At 32.6% G+C, this 21247-nt stretch overlaps 1 protein-coding gene across 2 annotated transcripts in view; it reads left to right on the top strand.

Moving 5' to 3' along the window:
- Positions 1-21247, top strand: part of LOC125843865 (TMV resistance protein N-like) — a 367653-nt gene that overhangs the window by 241032 nt on the left and 105374 nt on the right. Inside the window, exons 1-3 of one of the 2 annotated variants that reach the window (XM_049523086.1) lie at positions 1415-2000; positions 2175-3264; positions 3976-4260. In XM_049523086.1, coding sequence (XP_049379043.1) covers positions 1492-2000; positions 2175-3264; positions 3976-4260 — 1884 coding nt within the window. In that variant the 5' untranslated portion in view covers positions 1415-1491. Of the gene's footprint in view, positions 1-1414; positions 2001-2174; positions 3265-3975; positions 4261-21247 lie in introns of those variants that run through there. The other variant, XM_049523087.1, reaches the window with a different exon arrangement.

The raw sequence follows: 21247 nt of genomic DNA, 5'->3' as shown, positions 1-21247 counted from the left end.
TTTGGGTTCGATAATCCGGTTCTTTTAAGAGCCGCTATATTACTTGTGCGACCACGTACACTTGCGTGTGCAATTGGAAGCAACACGGAGTTAGAAATTTAGCAAAGGGTGTGCAAATATTTTTCTTAGTTATGTTAAGGGTGTAAAAAATTAAATATACACTTGTAATAACAGAGTAATATTTAATCTTGATATACCACATAATTTTCTAGCGATGTGTGTGCACCAAACCACCCTTCACCTAAAATGTCTCCGCCCATTACACTAAATTCCATTTAACTTCTCCTAAAATTTTGTTTCTTCTAAATTGGGATATTCTTTTTCTTTGAAGCTTCATCCGCTTGTACTTTTAGCTGTCCATTTTGTAGACCAGAGCATAAAGGGCAATTTTTTTTTAAAGAGCAAAGGGGTAAAGGCACATGATCCCACACCATAACCCAAATTTTTTAATGCGGTTATCAATGTAAAAAGAAAGCCACGTGTGAGGCCACACCTTGTAAGGCGCATGACTCTCACACCTAGTAGCGGAATCAAATATTTTATTAAGGGTGTCCAAGAATATTAGTGTGTGGATGTCAAAATAAAATTAAAAAATATTGTTCTATTTAGGTTCAAATCCAAAACTCCATCATTCAATTGGACATCCATTACCACTGTACCAAAGGCATAACTTTTATCAAGGGTGTCCAACTTTAAATATATATCCTTTAAATATAAAATTTGACATATATATATAACATAATTTTTCGAAGAAGTATGCACTTTTGTCGACATGTTGTATTGAAATGTGTACCATAACAAAAGGCTTGGGGGTTGTATATATATGTATATTTACTCTACTAAACACACCCCAAATGTATTTAACTCCATTTATTATTGAGGCTGGAGTTGGGTGACCTTTTCCCAATTTTTGTTGGAATTCAACTCCATGCACATGTGCCATACCAGGCGTGGCTCCACACACGCCTTCCTTCTTATATTTTTGGGGTAAGGTGTAGGGATCCTGCGCCTTAGCCCCTTTTCATATTTTATTATCCTTTTTTGCAAGTTGAGTGACCTTTTCCTAATTTTTGTTGGAATTCGTCAACTTCATGCACAATTGTCACAAACAAATATAAATGTGTGGAAGGCGTGAAGAAACTATTGTTCCTTTGGAATGTAGAGCCCAAATATAAGCAACTTATGAATCAGAGTTAATAGTAATATGGTCCAATTTTTCTTTGTGCAGATGAATAGTGGGTCCATAACCATAAATGATCTATCGAGAAGCAATAGAGATTCAATTGTATGGTTAAAATCCCATTGGATTTCTGGAGCTGAAACTTGTCAGAATAATTAATGCGTTAACTAAGTAGACATAAAGAAATTTCCTATTAGTTGACTGGAATGTTTATTTCTTCTTTCCTCTATATAACTAATTTGTTCATCATTCAATTGATCTCATCCGATCCATACACATTAGTTTTTCTTTTCAGACAATTAATTGAATCTATGGCATCATCTTCTTCTTCTACGAGAAATTCACAGTACTGTCCTCGATGGAAGTATGATGTCTTTCTAAGTTTCAGAGGAGTTGATACCCGGAATAATTTTACGAGTCACTTGCACAAAGGTTTGAAAAATAGGGGAATATTCACCTTTCTAGATGATGAAAGGCTAGAGGATGGCGATTCCATCTCAAAAGAACTCGTGCAAGCGATAGAAGAGTCTCAAGTTGTTGTAATCGTTTTCTCAAAAAAATATGCTACGTCAAGGTGGTGCTTGAATGAACTAGTGAAGATTATGGAATGCAAGGAGAAAGAAACTGGACAAACAGTTATACCGGTCTTCTATTATTTGGATCCATCACATGTTCGATACCAAATTAAGAGCTTTGCAAAAGCATTTGCCAAACACGAATTGAGGTATAAGGATGATGTTGAGGGGATGCAGAAGGTTCGAGGATGGAGGAATGCCCTAACTGCTGCCGCAGATCTAAAAGGACATAATATTCATGACGGGTGAGTTGGAAACAAATAATTACTTTTGATGAGAAAAATAACAATATGTTTCTATATATTATCTTGAACTATAATGTTTCCTATTTAATACACTCTTGAACATTAAAAAAATGAAAATAAATTCTAATACTTGACTTCCTCACATTGTCAACAATCAATCTCTAATTTATGTAGGATTAATCAATCAAAGGAAATTGAGCAGATCGTCGACCACATCTCTTCCAAATTTTGCAAGAGTGCTCGCTTTTTATCTTATTTGCAAGATGTTGTGGGAATAAATGCTCATTTGGAGGAACTAAAATCCCTACTTCAAATAAAAATCGATGATGTTCGAATTGTTGGGATCTGGGGAATAGGCGGAGTCGGTAAAACGACGATAGCAAAAGCCTTCTTTGATACTTTATCTGATCAATTTAAAGCTGCTTGTTTTCTTGCCGATGTTAAAGAAAAAACAAGAAATAATCAACTGTATTCTTTACAGAATACTCTTCTCTCTGAACTGTTAAAAAAAAAAGATTACGTCAATAATAAGTATGATGGGAAGTGCATGATTCAGAGCAGACTTTGTTCTATGAAGGTGTTGATTGTGCTTGATGACATTGATGAAAGAGATCATTTGGAGTATTTAGCAGGTGATGTTGGTTGGTTTGGTAATGGAAGTAGAGTTATTGTAACAACTAGAAATAAAAAATTGATAGAGGATAGTGATGAAATATATGAAGTGCATACACTACCTGATCATGAAGCTATGCAATTGTTCAATCAACATGCTTTCAAAAAAGAAGTTCCAGATGAGTGTTTTAAGAAGTTCTCATTGGAGGTAGTAAATCAGGCTAAAGGCCTTCCTTTAGCCATCAAGGTGTGGGGTTCTATGTTGCATAAGAAAGGCATAGATAAGTGGGAAAAAATTGTAGACCAAATAAAGAAAAAGTCTAATTTAGAAATTGTTGAAAAACTCAAAATAAGTTATGATGGGTTGGAGCCCGAAGAGCAAAAGATATTTCTAGATATCGCATGTTTCTTCCGTGGGCATGATAGAAAACAAGTCATGAAAATTGTTGAAAGCTATGATTTTGGAGCTGAATACATATTGGATGTCCTAATTGACAAATCCCTTGTGTTCAAATCTGAATATGATGATATTGAAATGCATGACTTGATTGAAGATATGGGCAAATACATAGTAAAAATGCAAAAAGATTCCGGAGAACCTAGCAGAATATGGAATGTTGAAGATTTCGAAGATGTGATGATGGGCAATATGGTAAGTAAGCTAAACAATGCAATAGTATTCATATATATACTCTGTTCCTCTAGCTTCATAAACTGATGCACAAGTCATTTAAGTTGTTTCAAATCCACACTACCTAGTTTGTTCATCTCATGTTAATAAGTTATGAATTACTCTAATAGCCACTTAATATATTTAATCTTATATCATTCTTTGGATTAACTTGAAATTTATACAATAGTTAATTTGTTCATAATAATTTAATCAATAATTTTTTAAAAGCTAATACATATCACCCATTTATTTACCCTAAGTAATTTTTTATTAGGAAAAATTCAGAAATGAAAAAATAAAATTTAGGAGGGCCAATACTTACCTTACTAATTCAATGATCGATTTTTTTTTTTTTCATTTAAAAGATGACAGTTATTGGCACTATTTCAGTTACCATTTTGTTTTATGAGCGCATGAAAAACTTTTTAACTTGAGTCTAATAAAATTCTCAAAAAATGTATCATTAACAAATAAAATTAACTATGCAAAGCATTTCTCTTAAGCGGCATATTTCTTAACTAATATTTGTACCGTCAATTTTATTTGATGGTGCTGGCTCTTCAAAAACTTAAAGTACAATAATAAATAATATAAAACATGACAAAAATTAGCATTCGTGGGTAGAGTAAGAAAACAATGATATTGATAAGTGGATTGTACATGACATGTTGATTCATAATCTTTTTATAGGGGACCATGACAGTGGAAGCAATCTGGCTTACTTATTTTAAAAATGTAAGCTTTAGCACAGAGGCAATAAAAAATATGCAAAGGCTTAGGATATTATGCATACAGACTTGGGCTTCCCAAAGTGATTCAGAAGATGGCTCTATTGAATACCTGTCCAACAACTTGTGTTGGTTTGTGTGGCATCATTATCCTTGGAAGTTATTGCCAGAAAATTTTAATCCCAGAAGGCTTGTTCATCTTGATCTCCAAAGGAGTTCATTGCATTATTTATGGAATGAAACAAAGGTACCATTCTATTTCAGATACTTTCTATTTTTAATTGTCCTAGAATTATAATTGAGTTGTGTGAAAATATTATATAATGTATGAGTTATATCAAATCACATTGTAATGAGTATCACAAACTTTTCAACAATTTGAAATATATGAACAATCAATTTATTTAAATAACTTCTTTATCGTATGTAAAATGATTAGACATTCCATGAACTTGCAAAATTTGGACAACAAAACTTGGTCTGGTAATTAAAGTAATGATTAAATTTTATGTTATTAGGTCCAAAATGTGATATATAACAAGTAACCATACCAAAATGAGTATACAAAGATGATTAAATGGCTCCGATTTGACTGCAAAAGAAAATTTCTACATACCTTACTTTGTAGTTATCAACTATTATTTCATTCAATGACCGTTGAGAATTAGGAACATTCTTAATGTTCATTTATACAAGAATTTAGCTTAAATTCATCATTAATACTAATTGGTAACCGAAGGAAATAAAAAGGTTTGACAATTAATAGAATTTAATTAAATCATATATATCCTCTATTAAATATTAATGTTTACGTTATCTATCATTTGGCAAGTCATCACCAGAGGAATTAAGATTCTTTTTAAGATGATGAATGTATGTTATGTGAAGCTTTTTATCATTAAATATATATGATAAGTAGTCTTTAATATAATATCATTAGATAAGACATCCTCTTTTAGTACTATCATTTTTATTTATACTAATATAGCCTAGTTCTAATATTTGTAACATTTTTTTAAAAATAAAATAACTATATATATATATATATATATATAGAGAGAGAGAGAGAGAGAGAGAGAGAGAGTGAGTGCGTGTTAAAGAAAAGAACCTATAACACATAAGCACAACCAAAAATCTTAAGAATAAATAAAGAAAATTGAAATGCTAATTCTGAATTTGGAAGGAAAAAAAAACATGAGATATATTTATACTAATATGTATAGTGACTTTTAAAATTCTTTTTTTAGCATTGTTAACTATGAAAAGTTTGAATAGTTATGATAGTACGTTTTGGGCTTCTCCTCATTAGTTAGTAATAGAATAGTTGAAAGATTGGAGTAATAATAATGACTTTTAGATTATTATAACTTATAAGTAATGAAAAAATAGGTTATTAATTAAAAATAAATAAGATTCTTCATATATATATATATATATATATATATAATCAGCAATTTAAGATTATATTAGTAATTCAATTTTTAACTTTGTTGCTTATCCAATATTATTAGTTCCTTTTGCTTGTCATTCTTCTATGCCTTTTTTTGTTTTTTCAATCTAAGGGATAGTACTGTTTTGCATAAAACAACTATTAAATTCAGCACATACATAGTCAGTACTTAGACCTTCATATCATAAGAAAACCACTTCATAAGTAACCTCCAAGTATACTTGTGCAATGTATGGATAAGACCCCATAATCCATCCATGCTAAGTATCCCATTTGGTCATCATAATCATACTTACCATCTCATGATCTCATCCTTAGCTTAATTCTCGTAAACAAGGGAACCTTCACCTTTAGTCAACATATCAAGGATGGCAACTATAGCAACAATCCAAGCTAAGCATACAACATATAAGAGAACACTTAATAAGTAGTTTCAAGTCATACTTGTGTGATGCATGGATAAGACCCCATAATCCTACCCATACTAAGTACCACTTTAGGTTATCATACTTAAATGATTACTATTCATCATTTCTAGACTATCAAGGAATAACACCCTATTAGGCTAGACCAAGCTACCAAAGGAATAGCACCATACTAGGCTAGACCATGCTACCATGGAAGACATACTATCATGCAAGTTCAAGCTATACAAGGAAGGGTATTACAAGTGTTCCATCGTAGCTACCATGAAATGGTCTTGGACCAACTAAGTCATGCTACCTTACTAGCATTATATGATTTTGTTACCTGCGAGAAAAGATTAAACCAATAGATAAAACTTAGCATAAAAAAAATGAAATGATGAAATGCAAATATTAAGAAAGAAATTCAAATGTGGATAAAACTCCATGGTGGATTAGCGACTCTATAGAAAGAATGCAGAGCATGTGAAATGATAGGGATAAATAATATTAAAAGTGGAAGGTACAATGAACAATAGTTCGGAGAAGATGTAAGAGCTTTTAACATATAATACTAATTAAGGAAAATTATGTAATTAAAATATTATGATTTTATCAGATATTTAATAAAAAATTAATTTGGTGGAGGGAAATATGGTAATTCAATTTTGCATATTAGAGCTTTCTACTTTTAATAGTAGGATTATCTGGACACATTACAAGTATATCCCATATTATATGCTTGCATAATATATGTCTATATTTATAAATTTATGTATAATTTTTTTTTAAAAAACTTTTGATTGTAATATAAATTGGAAAACATGTATAAGATAAGAAATCAAAACAGATACCCTCAAATTTCAAACTATAAGCATAATAAGAATATGTATTTCTAATGAGTTTAATCAATCATACCTCACAATAATCCTTGCAATTAATTGAGAAACTTTCAATCTATACACCAACATTCAATAGTATATATATAAAGAAAACTTGAAATGCATAACAATAATTATATCGATATTTTTGAAAACACGATAAAGTCAATTTTCCTTTTTGCATTATAATATGGATTGCACACAACTTCTATTAGGAAAAATAGTATCAATAAATTGGAAAGAAAAATGTAAAATTGTAATAAGAGGAAGAGAAGAAAAAATCAGTAGAATATATTTACCTAAACATAAATAAGGAAGTATGTTGGGTAAAAGAAGAGTAATGCAAAAGTGTGAGCTGATATATGGAGGAAATTGACAAATATAATAATCTGTATTGAATAATGAAAAGCCAACTCTTCGATTTCTACAAATTTTTTATAACTACGACTCAAGATAATATAATTTATTAACTTAATAAATGACATAAATAAATAACATACATTGTACGTATGTGTAGTTAATTGGGTAGTGAAAAAGACTCTTTCTGAAATTATTTTTATTTCTTTAAAGTATTTTTTATCACACCCCGAGCCTACACCCTGGACGTGGCCGGCACTCGAGAACCATTGCTGGCCCCTAGTGAACCCTTGGCCTGGCTTACTTACTTAGCGAAAGACTTTACTCAAGATAATTATACTTTAAAAGAATAAACTGAACTGCTCAATAATAACTTAGAATGTAATAAATAACATTCACTGCCAAAGTGGAAACTTAAGTCTCAACTTAACTGAAAAGGGAAAGCAAAGACTCATGAACTAACATCAACTAACTCTGTCTATGAAGCCTCTAAACAACTGAGATGGATGTGGACAAGACCCATGACATCCCAATGAACTAAAATACTGAAAACAATAAGAAGGATCCTTCGAAAAGCTAGAAGGCTCACCGACTGACTCTGAGTGCTCAACTGGATCAACGAGGTGTTGGATGCTGATCCTGGTTACTTGTGTATGCATGCATCATAAGAAGATGCAGGTCAACTAACATCAGTACATTGAATGTACGAGTATGCGAGGGGAATTCGAAAACAAGACATAAGCTTGAAAGGAACCGAAGAACTTACCTGGCTCAACTGAACTAAATTGAACTGATTTCAATATAAAGCAGTGTAAATAAAAAAAGTATAAACAATAGCTTTAAAACATGGTTTTAAACTCTGTGTAATTAGGAATACAATAATAACTCTGTATGTATGCAAAGATACAATATGAACTCTGTTTGTATATGAAAATACAAATATTTTTGATGTATATACAAATTCAAAATATTGTTATGGGAGTTTTTCTAACCGACAACCATCACTTAAGAGCTATATTGATGATACAACGTTTTGCATCACGTTGCCAGGGCCGTCCTATACCTTGTCGGGGGTACAAAACCTGAGCTACTAGGTGGATCCACTAATCTTGTGATAAAAAAAACACTAAAGGAATTATCTAAAAAGTATGACCCTTTTCTACCCATGATGGCTACATGGTTTATGGCGGCTCAGAGTTTTCTGAACTCTCCCTCATATCGGTGCTCAATACTACTCCCAAAATATACTAGCTCTTTATATTTAAAAACATAACTTCTTTTTGTGGTTTGAGATAATTGCTCAAAACTTAGCTTAAAGGTTATCTCAGAAATCTCAGTTTCCTCTCTTGCTTAATTGTGAAAGCATTTACTCTTTACTGAAAACTATCTTAAAGGCTCTTTTTGGAAATCAAAGTTTCCTTTCTTGCTCAAATGTGAAAACATTTACTCTTTAATTGAAAACTAGCTCAAAGTCTCTTTTGGAAATCAAGGTTTCCTTTCTTCTTTAAATGTGAAAAACATTTACTCTTTGGGAATACATAGTCCCGATATACTCTTTTGAAGAAATGAACTTCAAACTTTACTCTTTACTCAACTCAAAACTCAAGTCATAAAACAAAGTTAAAACGTTTGTAAAAGACTTTTGGAAAACTCTAAGAACTTCTCTTGACTTGACTCATAACTTTCTTGACTTGGATCTTAACTTCTCTTGACTTGACTCTTAAATTTCCTTGAATTGAATTATGGATTCAAGGATTGTGATTTGTGATAGGGAAGATCTCATGATGTGTAGGAGTGATTTTAGATAGCTAAACATGAGAAAAGATCAAGAAATCACTGCCTGGAAACTGGTCCGCGACGCGGAGGTGTATTTAAATTTTTGGTCGAGAAAATAATTTCTGAGGCAGAACGGTCTGTGACCGCTCCGTGACGCGAGGAAGGATTTTCCAAACTGAGAAACAAGTCCGCGACGCGGACCTGGTACCCAGATTCTGCCGACTTGTTCCTTCTTCATTTTCTTGCCCCAATTCACCTAAACTCGGTTTTTTTTCTCCATATCTCTTTAAATTTAGGTACCCACAACATATACACAAGAATCTAACTCAAAGCAACTCTAATAATTGATCTTAAACTCTCAAAAACTCCTCAATCTCATCCCAAATTTAAGAATACAACTCAAGAACATCAAATTCTCAATCTTTTTTAGGACGAAATTACACTGAATAAAACATGTTTGGCGCGTGGGTGAACGAACCCAACGCTGTGTGGACTCACATACCTCAAGGGATCACCCCTTGATGAAATCCACGAGCCTAGTTTCAAGAACTTGACGATTCCTTACTCCTTCTCCTCTTCTTTTCTCTTCTCTCATAATCCTAACTTGTTTCTCAAAAGTGTAAACTGAATCCAATCAGTTTAGACCCCAACTTAATTAACAAAAACGAAATTAATTAATTGGGTGGTGAAAAGACCATAATGCCCTTCTAAAATCCGGACTGGACTTTCCTTATCCAAACAACCCAACTTTCAATGGTCATATCTCACTCATACGAACTCGAAATTGCAAAAACTCGACGGTGTTGGAAAGATTATTCCAAGATATCTCCTACGATATCTGGAAACACATCTAATTCATTCCGAGATAGGAGTTATGGTTGTTTGAAGTTGACCAAAAACTCAAACTTAACTTGACCATTTTTCCAGATTTTTATTATTTCCAAAAATCACTCTTTCTAATTCTAGCTTTTGTTAGTTCTTTCAATTTGCGAGATGTTATATTTTTGAACTTATAATATTAGTGCTATAGAAAATCATATAAAGTCATAAGCTACTGCAAGTTTTTAGAGTAATTATTTTATTAAATTATATACCTATTATTTATTTTTAATTATTTATAATCATTCTGGAAATGTAGAAACTAATTTTGGAAAGCTTGTAAAATGAGAGAAATTATTATTTCCTATCATTATTTTAGCTATTATTAACATTTAGTATGACAACATTTAAAAAGTAGTCTCCTTTAAATGTTCATTGTTTTTAAATTAACGTAGAGAAGAATTTGATATGTTTTGATGTTTTGTTTATCTAAACATGTAGAATTTTGATTTGAACCTGAAACATGCTATTAAGCATTGGCTGAATGTTATAATTTTATTTTTACTATTTAATTAATTAAATAATTTATAACCTTTTAATATAATGAAGGATATATGTATATTATGATGATTAAATTAAATATACATATAGATTATAGATGATAAATATTATTAAATTAGATTTTTTAATTTGGAATTAATCTAAGGAAGTGAAAAATTCACTAACATTTTTATTAAAATGATACAATTTAATATTTAAATTTAAATAATTAAATGTTTTTATAACATTTTAATTTATAGTAGGGATAAAATCATAATTCAACTTTCATGAAAGGTTGTGCCCTTTCCAAAGGGTTGCAACTTTTCCAAATAATTGTAACCTTTACGATAAGGCACAATAAACATTTATCCACACAACTTTTTGTTGTCTATAAATAGAGGGATTTCCTCTCATTTTAAAACAACGAAAATTCTGAAACTCTTTTTCTTCTTCTTCACACTTAAATATTTGTGTACTTTGCTCCTGTTGAGTGGCTCACTAACATCATTGCTTATGTTACAGATCCTGGTATGTATTTTTACAATCATTAATTTATACTTATGTTATTAAGGATAAATGATAAGATGTAATAATTTTCATTTCCTTTTACATTATTAATGTTTGTTACTACGTAAGTTTGTATGTAAGAGAATATAGTGTTTTAGTTTTAATTACTAATAGCTTTAAGTATTATTTTATAAATTTTATGTTATTAAAGTAATTTAACTAGTTTCCATATAAAGTAAAATCAAACAATTTCTCATTTCATACGTTGAGTTATAATTTAAACATGTCGTTTACTACTTTACTCATTTTTCATCATTCTTTATCTGTTTTGAATAGCTGCAACAATTTCTGTCTCTACGAAGGATAGATCTAAGTCACTCCAAAAGCCTGAAGAGAACACCAGATTTCAAGGGGATGCCAAATTTGGAGTATTTGGATCTAATGGAATGTAGGAGTCTTGAAGAAGTTCATCCTTCCCTCAAGTATTGCAAAAAACTCATGAAGTTAAATTTGTCTTTTTGTACAAAACTTGAGAGGTTTCCATATGTTAATGTGGAATCTCTTGAATCTTTGAATCTAAAATACTGCTCTAGTTTAGAGAAATTTCCAGAAATCCTTGGAAGGATGAAGCAGGGAACTGCCAGAGAGATTATGACGTCATACTCTAGAATAAGGGAACTGCCATTATCTTTCTTTGATCACCAACCTCATTTCATAGAGGTAGATTTGTATGGCATGGAAAACCTTGTATCTCTTCCAAGCAGCATTTGTAAGTTGAAAGGTTTGGTGAAGCTACATGCGTCGAATTTGTCAAAACTTGAAAGCTTGCCAGAAGAGATAGGTGATTTAGAAAACTTGGAGGAGCTTCATGCCAGAAATACTCTAATCTCACGTCCTCCGTCTTCCATCGTCCGCTTGAACAAGCTTAAATCATTGACTTTTCAAAAAAGAAAATCAGAAGATAGAGTGTACTTTGTGTTCCCTCTGGTGAATGAAGGGTTACTCTCATTGAAATCGCTGGATCTCAACTACTGCAATATAATAGATGGAGGACTTCCGGAAGACATTGGATCCTTATCCTCTTTGGAAAAGTTGTATCTCAAGGGAAATAATTTTGAGCATTTGCCTCGTAGCATATCCCAGCTTGGTGCTCTTAAATACTTGGACTTATCAGATTGCAAGAGACTTACACAGCTGCCAAAAGACATTAGATGTTTATCCTCTTTGAAATGGTTGGATCTCAGCTACTGCAATAGAATAGATGGAGGACTTCTGGAAGACATTGGATGTTCATCCTCTTTGGAATGGTTGAATCTCAGCTACTGCAATATAATAGATGGAGGACTTCTGGAAGACATTGGATGTTTATCCTCTTTGAAATGGTTGGATCTCCGCTACTGCAATATAATAGATGGAGGACTTCTGGAAGACATTGGATTCTTATCCTCTTTGAAACGCTTGAACCTCAGAGGAAATAATTTTGAGCATTTGCCTCGAAGCATAGCCCAACTTGGTTCTCTTCAATCCTTGGACTTATCAGATTGCAAGAGGCTTACACAGCTGCCAGAATTTCCACAGAAATTAGACACAATAGATGTAGATTGGAGCAATGCTTTGATCTGTAATTCATTGTTTCAGAATATGTCATCATTGCAGCATGACATCTGTTCTTCAGATTCCTTGTCACTAAGAGGGTTTGGGAGTTTGCAGGAGGTATCAGTCCCAAGTTGGTTTGACTATCAGGGAATGGGCAGAAGTGTATCAGTCAATTTGCCTAAGAATTGGTATGTAAGTGATAACTTCTTGGGATTTGCTGTATGTTATTCTGGCAAACTAATTAATTACATCAAAGCTCATTTGATTCCCTTATCATGTGATGATGGGATGTCGTCGATGACCCAGCAATTTGCCTTATCCAACAATTCACAATGGAATATTAATTTTTTGTTGGTACCTCTTGGTGGCTTATGGGATGCATCCAATGCAAATGAAAAAACAGCAAATGACTATGGACACATTAAGTTAGATTTTATTGATGGTTTTGGAGAAGAGAAGGAGTTTGGAGTTCGTTTGTTGTATAAAAATGAATCTGAGCTTTGCATTGGGAAAAGGAAGAGTAGATATGAAGAAGAGGCCACTTGCTCCTCTTCTAAGAAACAAAGGCCATGAATTTGCAGCTCTTTCCCCCAAGCCCCGGATTATAAGGTAGATACCTCATGAATTTGTGTTCTCTGTTTATAATTTATATATAAATTATTTCTTCTCATTCTTTCCCCTATTGGCAATCAGCTGTGAGTTTGATTCTCCTCTTAATGGTTCTAACAACTTTTATTCTGATTTCCGATTTCTTTGTCATAACAATTTGGGTATGCAAAAATTCATTCATTTTAAATTTCATTTCGAAATATAAATCACATTTTCCATTTTCTGACAAAATGAGTTTTTTTTGTTGATAGCTAACAATGGATTTAAACGATACAATACAATAAAATTTAAGTGACAATCAAATTTTTTGTTGTATAAAGATGTAGCTGAGCTTTGCATTGGGATAAGGAGGAGCAGAGGCCAGTGGCTCCTCTTCTAAGAAACAAAGGTCACAAGTAGATTAAATATAGGTAATCAAATTGTGCTCTCTTTGACAAATTGCATATGAATGGAAAGACATTTTTTAAAAAAATTATTAAGTGTCGCACTATTTTTTCTTTTCTACTATATTAGAAGTGTGGGATGGCTTTTGGTATCAACATGTTTGTTAAATGTCAATAAATTTCAGCTGAAGGGTATTTTAGTCTTTTAATAAGATTTTCTTATTTTACGTGTCATCTAGATTGAATGTTAACAGCCAACACATCAACTATTCCATCTTTATCCTCTGAATCCTCTCCTCCTCCTTAGTAAAAACATCCTTCCTCTCATACTCAAATTAATATTACATTGCAATACCTTTTGATATATATATTTGATTCTACTTTGTCTATAGTTTCAACTCTCAATTCTGGTGAGTTTTGTGGAGAAGGGTAGAGGGGCGGGCCCATTATCCACCGAGTTTAGAAGGCTGTGATTGGTACAGACGGATTTCTCGGTTATCAAAAAAAAAAAAAAATTCTGGTGAGTTTTTTCCTTCGTTTAATTTTGATTATTGTGATTTATTTCATTCAATCATCGTATTCCTCTCATCTGTTGAAGAGGAAAACAAAGGTCTTTTGGTGAGCTTTATTTAAGTATGTCACTTGGTAGATTTGATTCTATGGTCAACCCCATTTCCTTTACTTTTGAATTTTGTGGTTTTAGTTGTTTTATTAGCTATTCTTTTGTATTTCTTATCTTTTCTGCTTCTTACTGCTTTATTGGTTCAAGTGTGAATATACAGAATGGAGAAGAAGTTGCCATTAACATGACCTGCTACATCCCATCAACACAAATACTAAATAAATTGACGTTAATTTCAAACTGATTTCAGAAAGCTATTAGTTTTCATATTTCTAATAGGGTGCACTCTAACCCTATAAACACATGATATAGTTTGTAACTTCTTACGTTTTCATATCCGTGATGTTCGAGCTCAACTGATTTCCTAACCTGCTACATCCCATCAACACAAATACTAGATAAATTGACATCTCTTTAATGCAAAAATGATATGAACTGCTACTTAATTCTTATATTTGATGGTTTGAACAACAAACTCTATTCATTTGTGCATATGAGACAATTTCTTTCGGGTACTAATCAACACTGATTTCCTTTGAACTTATACATTCTGATTAACTCTTTGTAATGTATCCAAGGAGTTTTATAAAACTTACATGATGAAAGCTAACCAAATCTAATTTGGTTTATTCAAATTTATTCAAGGAAATATAACATTCTTCTTTTCATCACAAGGATTAGTGATGTTGCAACTATGTAATTTTATGTGGGATAAGTCAAGGGTATATTATATTCTCTACAGTTTACGAGAATTATGCATCCTTTTAGCAAATGAGTTCCACTCTTTGTTCAAAGATATTCTTTGATTAATTATGTATTATAAATTGTTCTGAAAATCTGTAATGGTACTGTAAAATATTGCGTCTAAAATTTATTATTTACATTGTAGGAAGTATGGAAATAAGGGGGTCAGCTTCTTGGCATATTAGGAAGCATGGAATTAATTAGGAGGGCGTTTTTTTCCATGAGGGTAGGGAGTTTGGATTGGTGTAACAAAAATTGAATTTTTAGGTTTCTTATTCTTCCACATATAGCTTATTATTGTTCTGTTGTTGGGAGTTCTGCTTAAGTTATTAAAGAACCAATTTGCAAACTGATTATTATCTACAAATTGTCTCAGTTGATATATACTCTCTTGAATCTATAATATTGTTTCAATATTGAAAATGCAGATTCTTTGAGGTAGTAATTTGAGCTTGTGATTGGACTTTTAGCTAGCCATTTCATTTTTTATAAGGTAAGAAAGGTGCTCCAATTTTTTTTAATTTCTTTTTCGTTGGTCCCTTTGTAGCCATTCATTTAATGATATAAGAGAGGTTGTTGAATATAATTTGACTACTTGACAAAGAGAGAAAATTTCTGAAAGTATTTCAAACCTGTTTATCATCTATGTATACTATGACTGTACTGATGTTAGCTTGATCTGTGTTGCAGCCCTACAGGCTTCATCTTCTCAGGATACAACACAACTAACTACACAGTTTTAGTTCTTGAAGCTGTTTTAGAAACAACAATAGTTACTCTAGAACTGAAAAATTGTACTAAATGATAGTTGTAGTACAAATAGTTGTGAATATTAACGTGTTATTCATGNAAAGAGAGAATTTCTGAAAGTATTTCAAACCTGTTTATCATCTATGTATACTATGACTGTACTGATGTTAGCTTGATCTGTGTTGCAGCCCTACAGGCTTCATCTTCTCAGGATACAACACAACTAACTACACAGTTTTAGTTCTTGAAGCTGTTTTAGAAACAACAATAGTTACTCTAGAACTGAAAAATCGTACTAAATGATAGTTTAGTACAAATAGTTGTGAATATTAACGTCAGTTCACTTTCTCTCTTCCTAACCACTCTTTTATATATACAGTGTTCTTTCACATCCGATTTCAGAAGACATTCCAACGCTGTGTTCACGTAGTCTATTGGCACGACTTCAACATCTGGTGTTATGTTATGCTTGGCCGCGAAATCCAACATTTCTCGAGTCTCTTTCATACCTCCTATGCAACTTCCAGCCACTAGCTTCCTTCCAGTTTTCCACATTATATATACAATTCTCACATTTTCGACATGATCCTACCATACATCCAACATCTACTTTGTCTCCAACCTTAAATTTCTCCACCTTGCTTCCGACCTCAGTTACAACACCAACAACCTCATGCCTGCAATTATATTTTCAATTAGTTACACTCACGAGTAGATAGAATCGACATAAATTCCGCTAATTTTTACTCCCTCTATCCCAGTTTATATGATTTACTTTCCTTTTTAGTCCGTCCCAAAGAGAATGACACATTTAACTTTAAAATGTTCATTTTACTCTTAATGAAATGATTTATAGTCATACAAATTTGTATCATTCATTTTAGACCACTAGCTTTAAAAGTCTTCCTTTCTTTCTTGAACTTCATACCGAGTCAAACTAACTCTTATAAAATGGGACAGAGGGAGTAACATGTCCCAACAACTCAGGATTTACTGAGGTATCAAGAGCTAAAAATGGCCAATTATAGACTAAGAATTAAATCAGGATTGCTTTCAAATCCAAAATATAATGTGAAAAATTGAAAAGATAAAGAGAAAAGGAAAACTATCTAGTAAATGTTCTTCGCCGAAAAATTACTTGTGTGAATATATAGTGGATGTTGAATCATGTTAGCTTCTTTGTGCCTTAAAATTTTTGAATCTCGTTAGTGAAAATTCTAGTTAATATTTTGGGATCTAACGATTAAAAAAAATCTGAATTTTTTTAACCAAAAATAAAAGAAAATAGACAAGAACAAATTAATTTACCCAGGCACCATAGGGTACTTGCTATTTCCCCATTCATTCTTGAGTTGATGGAGATTAGAATGCTCCACAATACATAACTTTAAATTGCACATCTTTTTCACCTGTCACCCTGCACCCATTAACACAAAATGATCAGCATCAGATTTACAATAAAACAACAACAAATTCAGTATAATCCATATAGGTGGGTTCGAAGTGTCACTGGTAAAAAATGATAATTACTGACAATTAATAAACGAGAATAACTTATCTTTTTAGAGGCAGTTGCTAGTGACAATTACATTTTGCAACTCTTTGCAAATGTTGTCAAAGCCCATAACGACATTGGATCCAATAACAAATAACTAATACTGGTAAAGATTTCAACACTTTTTGCTAACGTACATATTTATTGCCGTTAAAAACTATTTTTATTATAACATATGTACGCACATGTTACCCTACCTTAGCTTATAGACAAAAACTTGCCTTATCCAACTATTCAGAAGATATTGAGGAAGATACTATTATTTTTTTGTTGGTACCTCTTGGTAGCTTATGGGATGCATCTAATGCAAATGGAAAAACACCAAATGACTATGGGGGCATTAGGTTATATTTTTCTGGAGAAATAAATGAATATGGAGTTCGTTTGTTGTATAAAGATGAAGCTGAGCTTCAAATTGGGATAAGGAAGAGCAGATATGAAGAAGAGGCCATTTGCTCCTCTTCTAAGAAACTCTTGCAGCTCTTTCCCACAAGCCCAGGATTATAGATTAACTATAGTTAGGTATATAACTCATGAAATTGTGTTCTCTGTTTATATATAAATTATTTCTTCGTATTCTTTTCCCTATTGGCAATGGTTCTAACAAATTTTATTCTGATTTTGGACAAAGTGGGAAGATGCTACTTTGGGGACACTGCCTATGAAGGGAACACATTTTCCATCTTCTGACAAATAGATGACCCGAAAAATAAATTGCACATGAATGGCAAGAAAATTTTCCAAAACAGGTGGATAAAAGAAGCTTCGGGATGGTAGGGGTTGAGGTATTAACAACTTAGTTTTGATTCAATATTTTTTGACGGAGATTAAAGTGGGTTACAACCATTTTACCCAAACCATATTTGACCAAATCCATATTTACCCATATTTTATATGGGTGGATTGTGATCCAATCCATTTTAACCCAATCCATATTCAATCCATCAAAATTCGATCCATTCCACCCATTTGTCACCCCTACTGATATTGATCATTTCTTTTTCTGGAACAGACTAAAAGAAAAGAATGTCGTATTAAAGAGTTCTCAAGTACAGAAAAATGTCGTTGTATTAACTTGTCTATTACATGAGATAAATGACAACAGATCCACTTTGTAAACATTGAATGGTAGATTTTTAAGCCCTTTGCTCAAAGACGAAATGCAGTAATTCATGATTAGACATGTTGTGATCATTTCGGATTAGGAATATGTGATTACCTGTTATCCTATTAACTATGTTTTTATTCTGGTTTTGGATTACGTTTGCAGAGAAGACTGGTAACCGAGAAAAATACCCGGTGATTCTNATTTTATCTTGTCCTAGAATTATGATTCTTGTGTTTAAATGAAAATAAGTTATTAGTTCCATAAACTCAAACTAATGTATTTTGGGTTGTTCTCATATTATTAATCTCTATGAATTGCATTTCCAACCTCTGCATCTAAAGAAGAAACAAAAAGAAATATGTTGGCACAACTTTTCTACATCAACATCCAGGGGGTAAATGAGAACAGATAATCAAGTATATATAGCGGAAATTTAAATGTGCACCAAATAAAACATGCTAAGATTAAGGTTTGAGTTATAATATAAACAGGTCGTTTACTACTTTACTCATTTTTCATCATTCTTTCTGTCGTTTGAATAGCTGCAGCAATTTCCGTCTCTACGAAGCATAGATCTAAGTTACTCCAAAAGCCTGAAGAGAACACCAGATTTCAAGGGGATGCCAAATTTGGAGTATTTGAATCTAGATGTATGTACGAGTCTTGAAGAAGTCCATCGTTCCCTCAAGTATTGCAAAAAACTCATTGAGTTAAATTTGACTTATTGTACAAAACTTGAGAGGTTTCCATATGTTAATGTGGAATCTCTTGAATCTCTGAATCTAAAATACTGCTCTAGTTTAGAGAAATTTCCAGAATTCCTTGGAATAATGAAGCCTGAGTTAGAGATTATGATGTCAGGCTCTGGGATAAGGGAACTCCCATTCTCTTTCTTTGATCTCCAACCTCATCTTACAGAGCTACATTTAAGTTTTATGAAAAACCTTGCATCTCTTCCAAGCAGCATTTGTAAGTTGAAAGGTTTGGTGAAACTATCTGTGTCGAATTGCTCAAAACTTGAAAGCTTGCCAGAAGAGATAGGTGATTTAGAAAACTTGGAGAAGCTTCATGTCAGATATACTTTAATCTCACGTCCTCCATCTTCCATTGTCCGGTTGAACAAGCTTAATTCATTGACTTTTAAAAAAGATAAATCAGAAGATAGAGTGAACTTCGTGTTCCCTCCTGTTAGTGAAGGGTTACGCTCATTGGAAGAATTGGATCTCAGTTACAGCAATCTAATAATTCTGGAAGACATTGGATCCTTATCCACTTTGAAACACTTGAATCTCAGCTACTGCAATTGAATAGATGGAGGACTTCTGGAAGACATCGGATCCTTATCCACTTTGAAACACTTGAATCTCAGTGGAAATAATTTTGAGCATTTGCCTCGTAGCATAGCCCAACTTGGTGTTCTTGAATACTTGGACTTATCAGATTGCAAGACACTTACACAGCTGCCAGAAGACATTGGATGTTTATCCTCTTTGAAAAAGTTGTATCTCAAGGGAAATAATTTTGATCATTTGCCTCAAAGCATATCTGAACTTGGTGCTCTTCAATACTTGGACTTGTCATATTGCGAGAGACTTACACAGCTGCCAGAATTTCCACAGCAATTAGACACAATACATGCAGATTGGAGCAATGCTTCGATCTGTAATTCGTTGTTTCAGAATATCTCATCATTATTGCAGCATGATATATCTGATTCACATTCGTTATCACTAAGAGTGTTTACTGTTGAGCATCCTGGAAAAAAGACGCCAAGTTGGTTCCACCATGGGGGAACGCATCATAAAAGTGTATCACTCAATTTGCCTGAAAATTGGTACGTACGTGATAACTTCTTGGGATTTGCTGTATGTTACTCTGGCTGCTTAGTTGAAACCAAAGCATACTTGATTCCCTTATGCAATCGGATGTCGTGGATGATCCAGAATTTATCCTTAACCAATCATCCAAAGTACCATACAGAATCTACCATTAATTTTTTCTTGGTACCTCTTGCTTGTTTATGGGATACATCTAAGGCAAATGGAAAAACACCAAATGACTATGGAATTATTGGTTTAACTTTTTATGGAGAAATAAAGGATTATGGACTTCGTTTGTTGTATAAAGATGACTCCATTGGGACAAGGAGAAGCAGATATGATGATAGTGAACACCATAATGAAGCCAGTTGCTCGTCTTCTAAGAAACAAAGGTCAGGTTCTAATGTTGATGCGCCAGTTAATCCAGAAATTTTGCAGCTCTTTCCGACAAGCCCTGGATTTGTTTGAATAAAGGTATATATAACTCTTGATTTTGGTAGTGAAATTGTGTTCTCTCTCTCTCTGTTTTGTGTAATTCTCTCCTTCTGTTGCCTACAAAGTCTTCTTTCATAACCAATACATTTTTTTTTTCGTTCTTCTTTCTCCTATTGTCTCCGTTTGTTCTGAGCCATCATTAACCATGGTGAGTTAAAGGATGTGAACAAGTTTTAATTTTTAAAACTTTGCATGTTGAATATAAAATGGTAAGTAAATAAGAGAACTAATTGCATCTTTATTGATCCTCAAGTAAAGCAACCCTTTGGAAATGTGTGTTTGAGAAGCCCCGAGCTATTTTAACACTCCTTAAAGTCTTGAATTAATATTCATTCTATGGAGATTATGTGAGAGAATTAAATTTTTAAGTTCCAAGACGATACGTATATACAAATGTGTAGTAGAACGGATCAATTGGGAACTTAATTAAATGGTTGGAGTAATTGATCACGTCTTTCTGCAGATGTATATTCAACCGATATCAAGATTTTACCGTGTTATAATTAAATTCACAGAGAAAAGGAAAAGTGTATTTCCCAAAGGTAGCAACTGATCCACGGCTCTAAAACTTGCTACTAGTTTATTTTGATGCTCTTTTTGTTCGTTATATTTGGGGAAATCTCTGCTTTAAAAACAAAAACTTTATGGCAGACGACGGGTCAGTACTTTTAATAGTTCTGCATCAAACATTTTCATGTGGAGAAGTATTGATCATGCTCTAACTTTAGCAATACACTTTTGTAAGTATTGCTCTCTCAGATTGTTATATTAGCACAAAATCTCTGTTTTAAATAATGTAAGTATCTCTCTTGTTATGG

The sequence above is a fragment of the Solanum stenotomum genome, chromosome 11 (genome assembly GCF_019186545.1).
Source record: "Solanum stenotomum isolate F172 chromosome 11, ASM1918654v1, whole genome shotgun sequence".
Taxonomy (NCBI): domain Eukaryota; kingdom Viridiplantae; phylum Streptophyta; class Magnoliopsida; order Solanales; family Solanaceae; genus Solanum; species Solanum stenotomum.
Note: the sequence above shows the minus strand (reverse complement) of the source record. Positions and strands in the feature narration are given on the sequence as shown.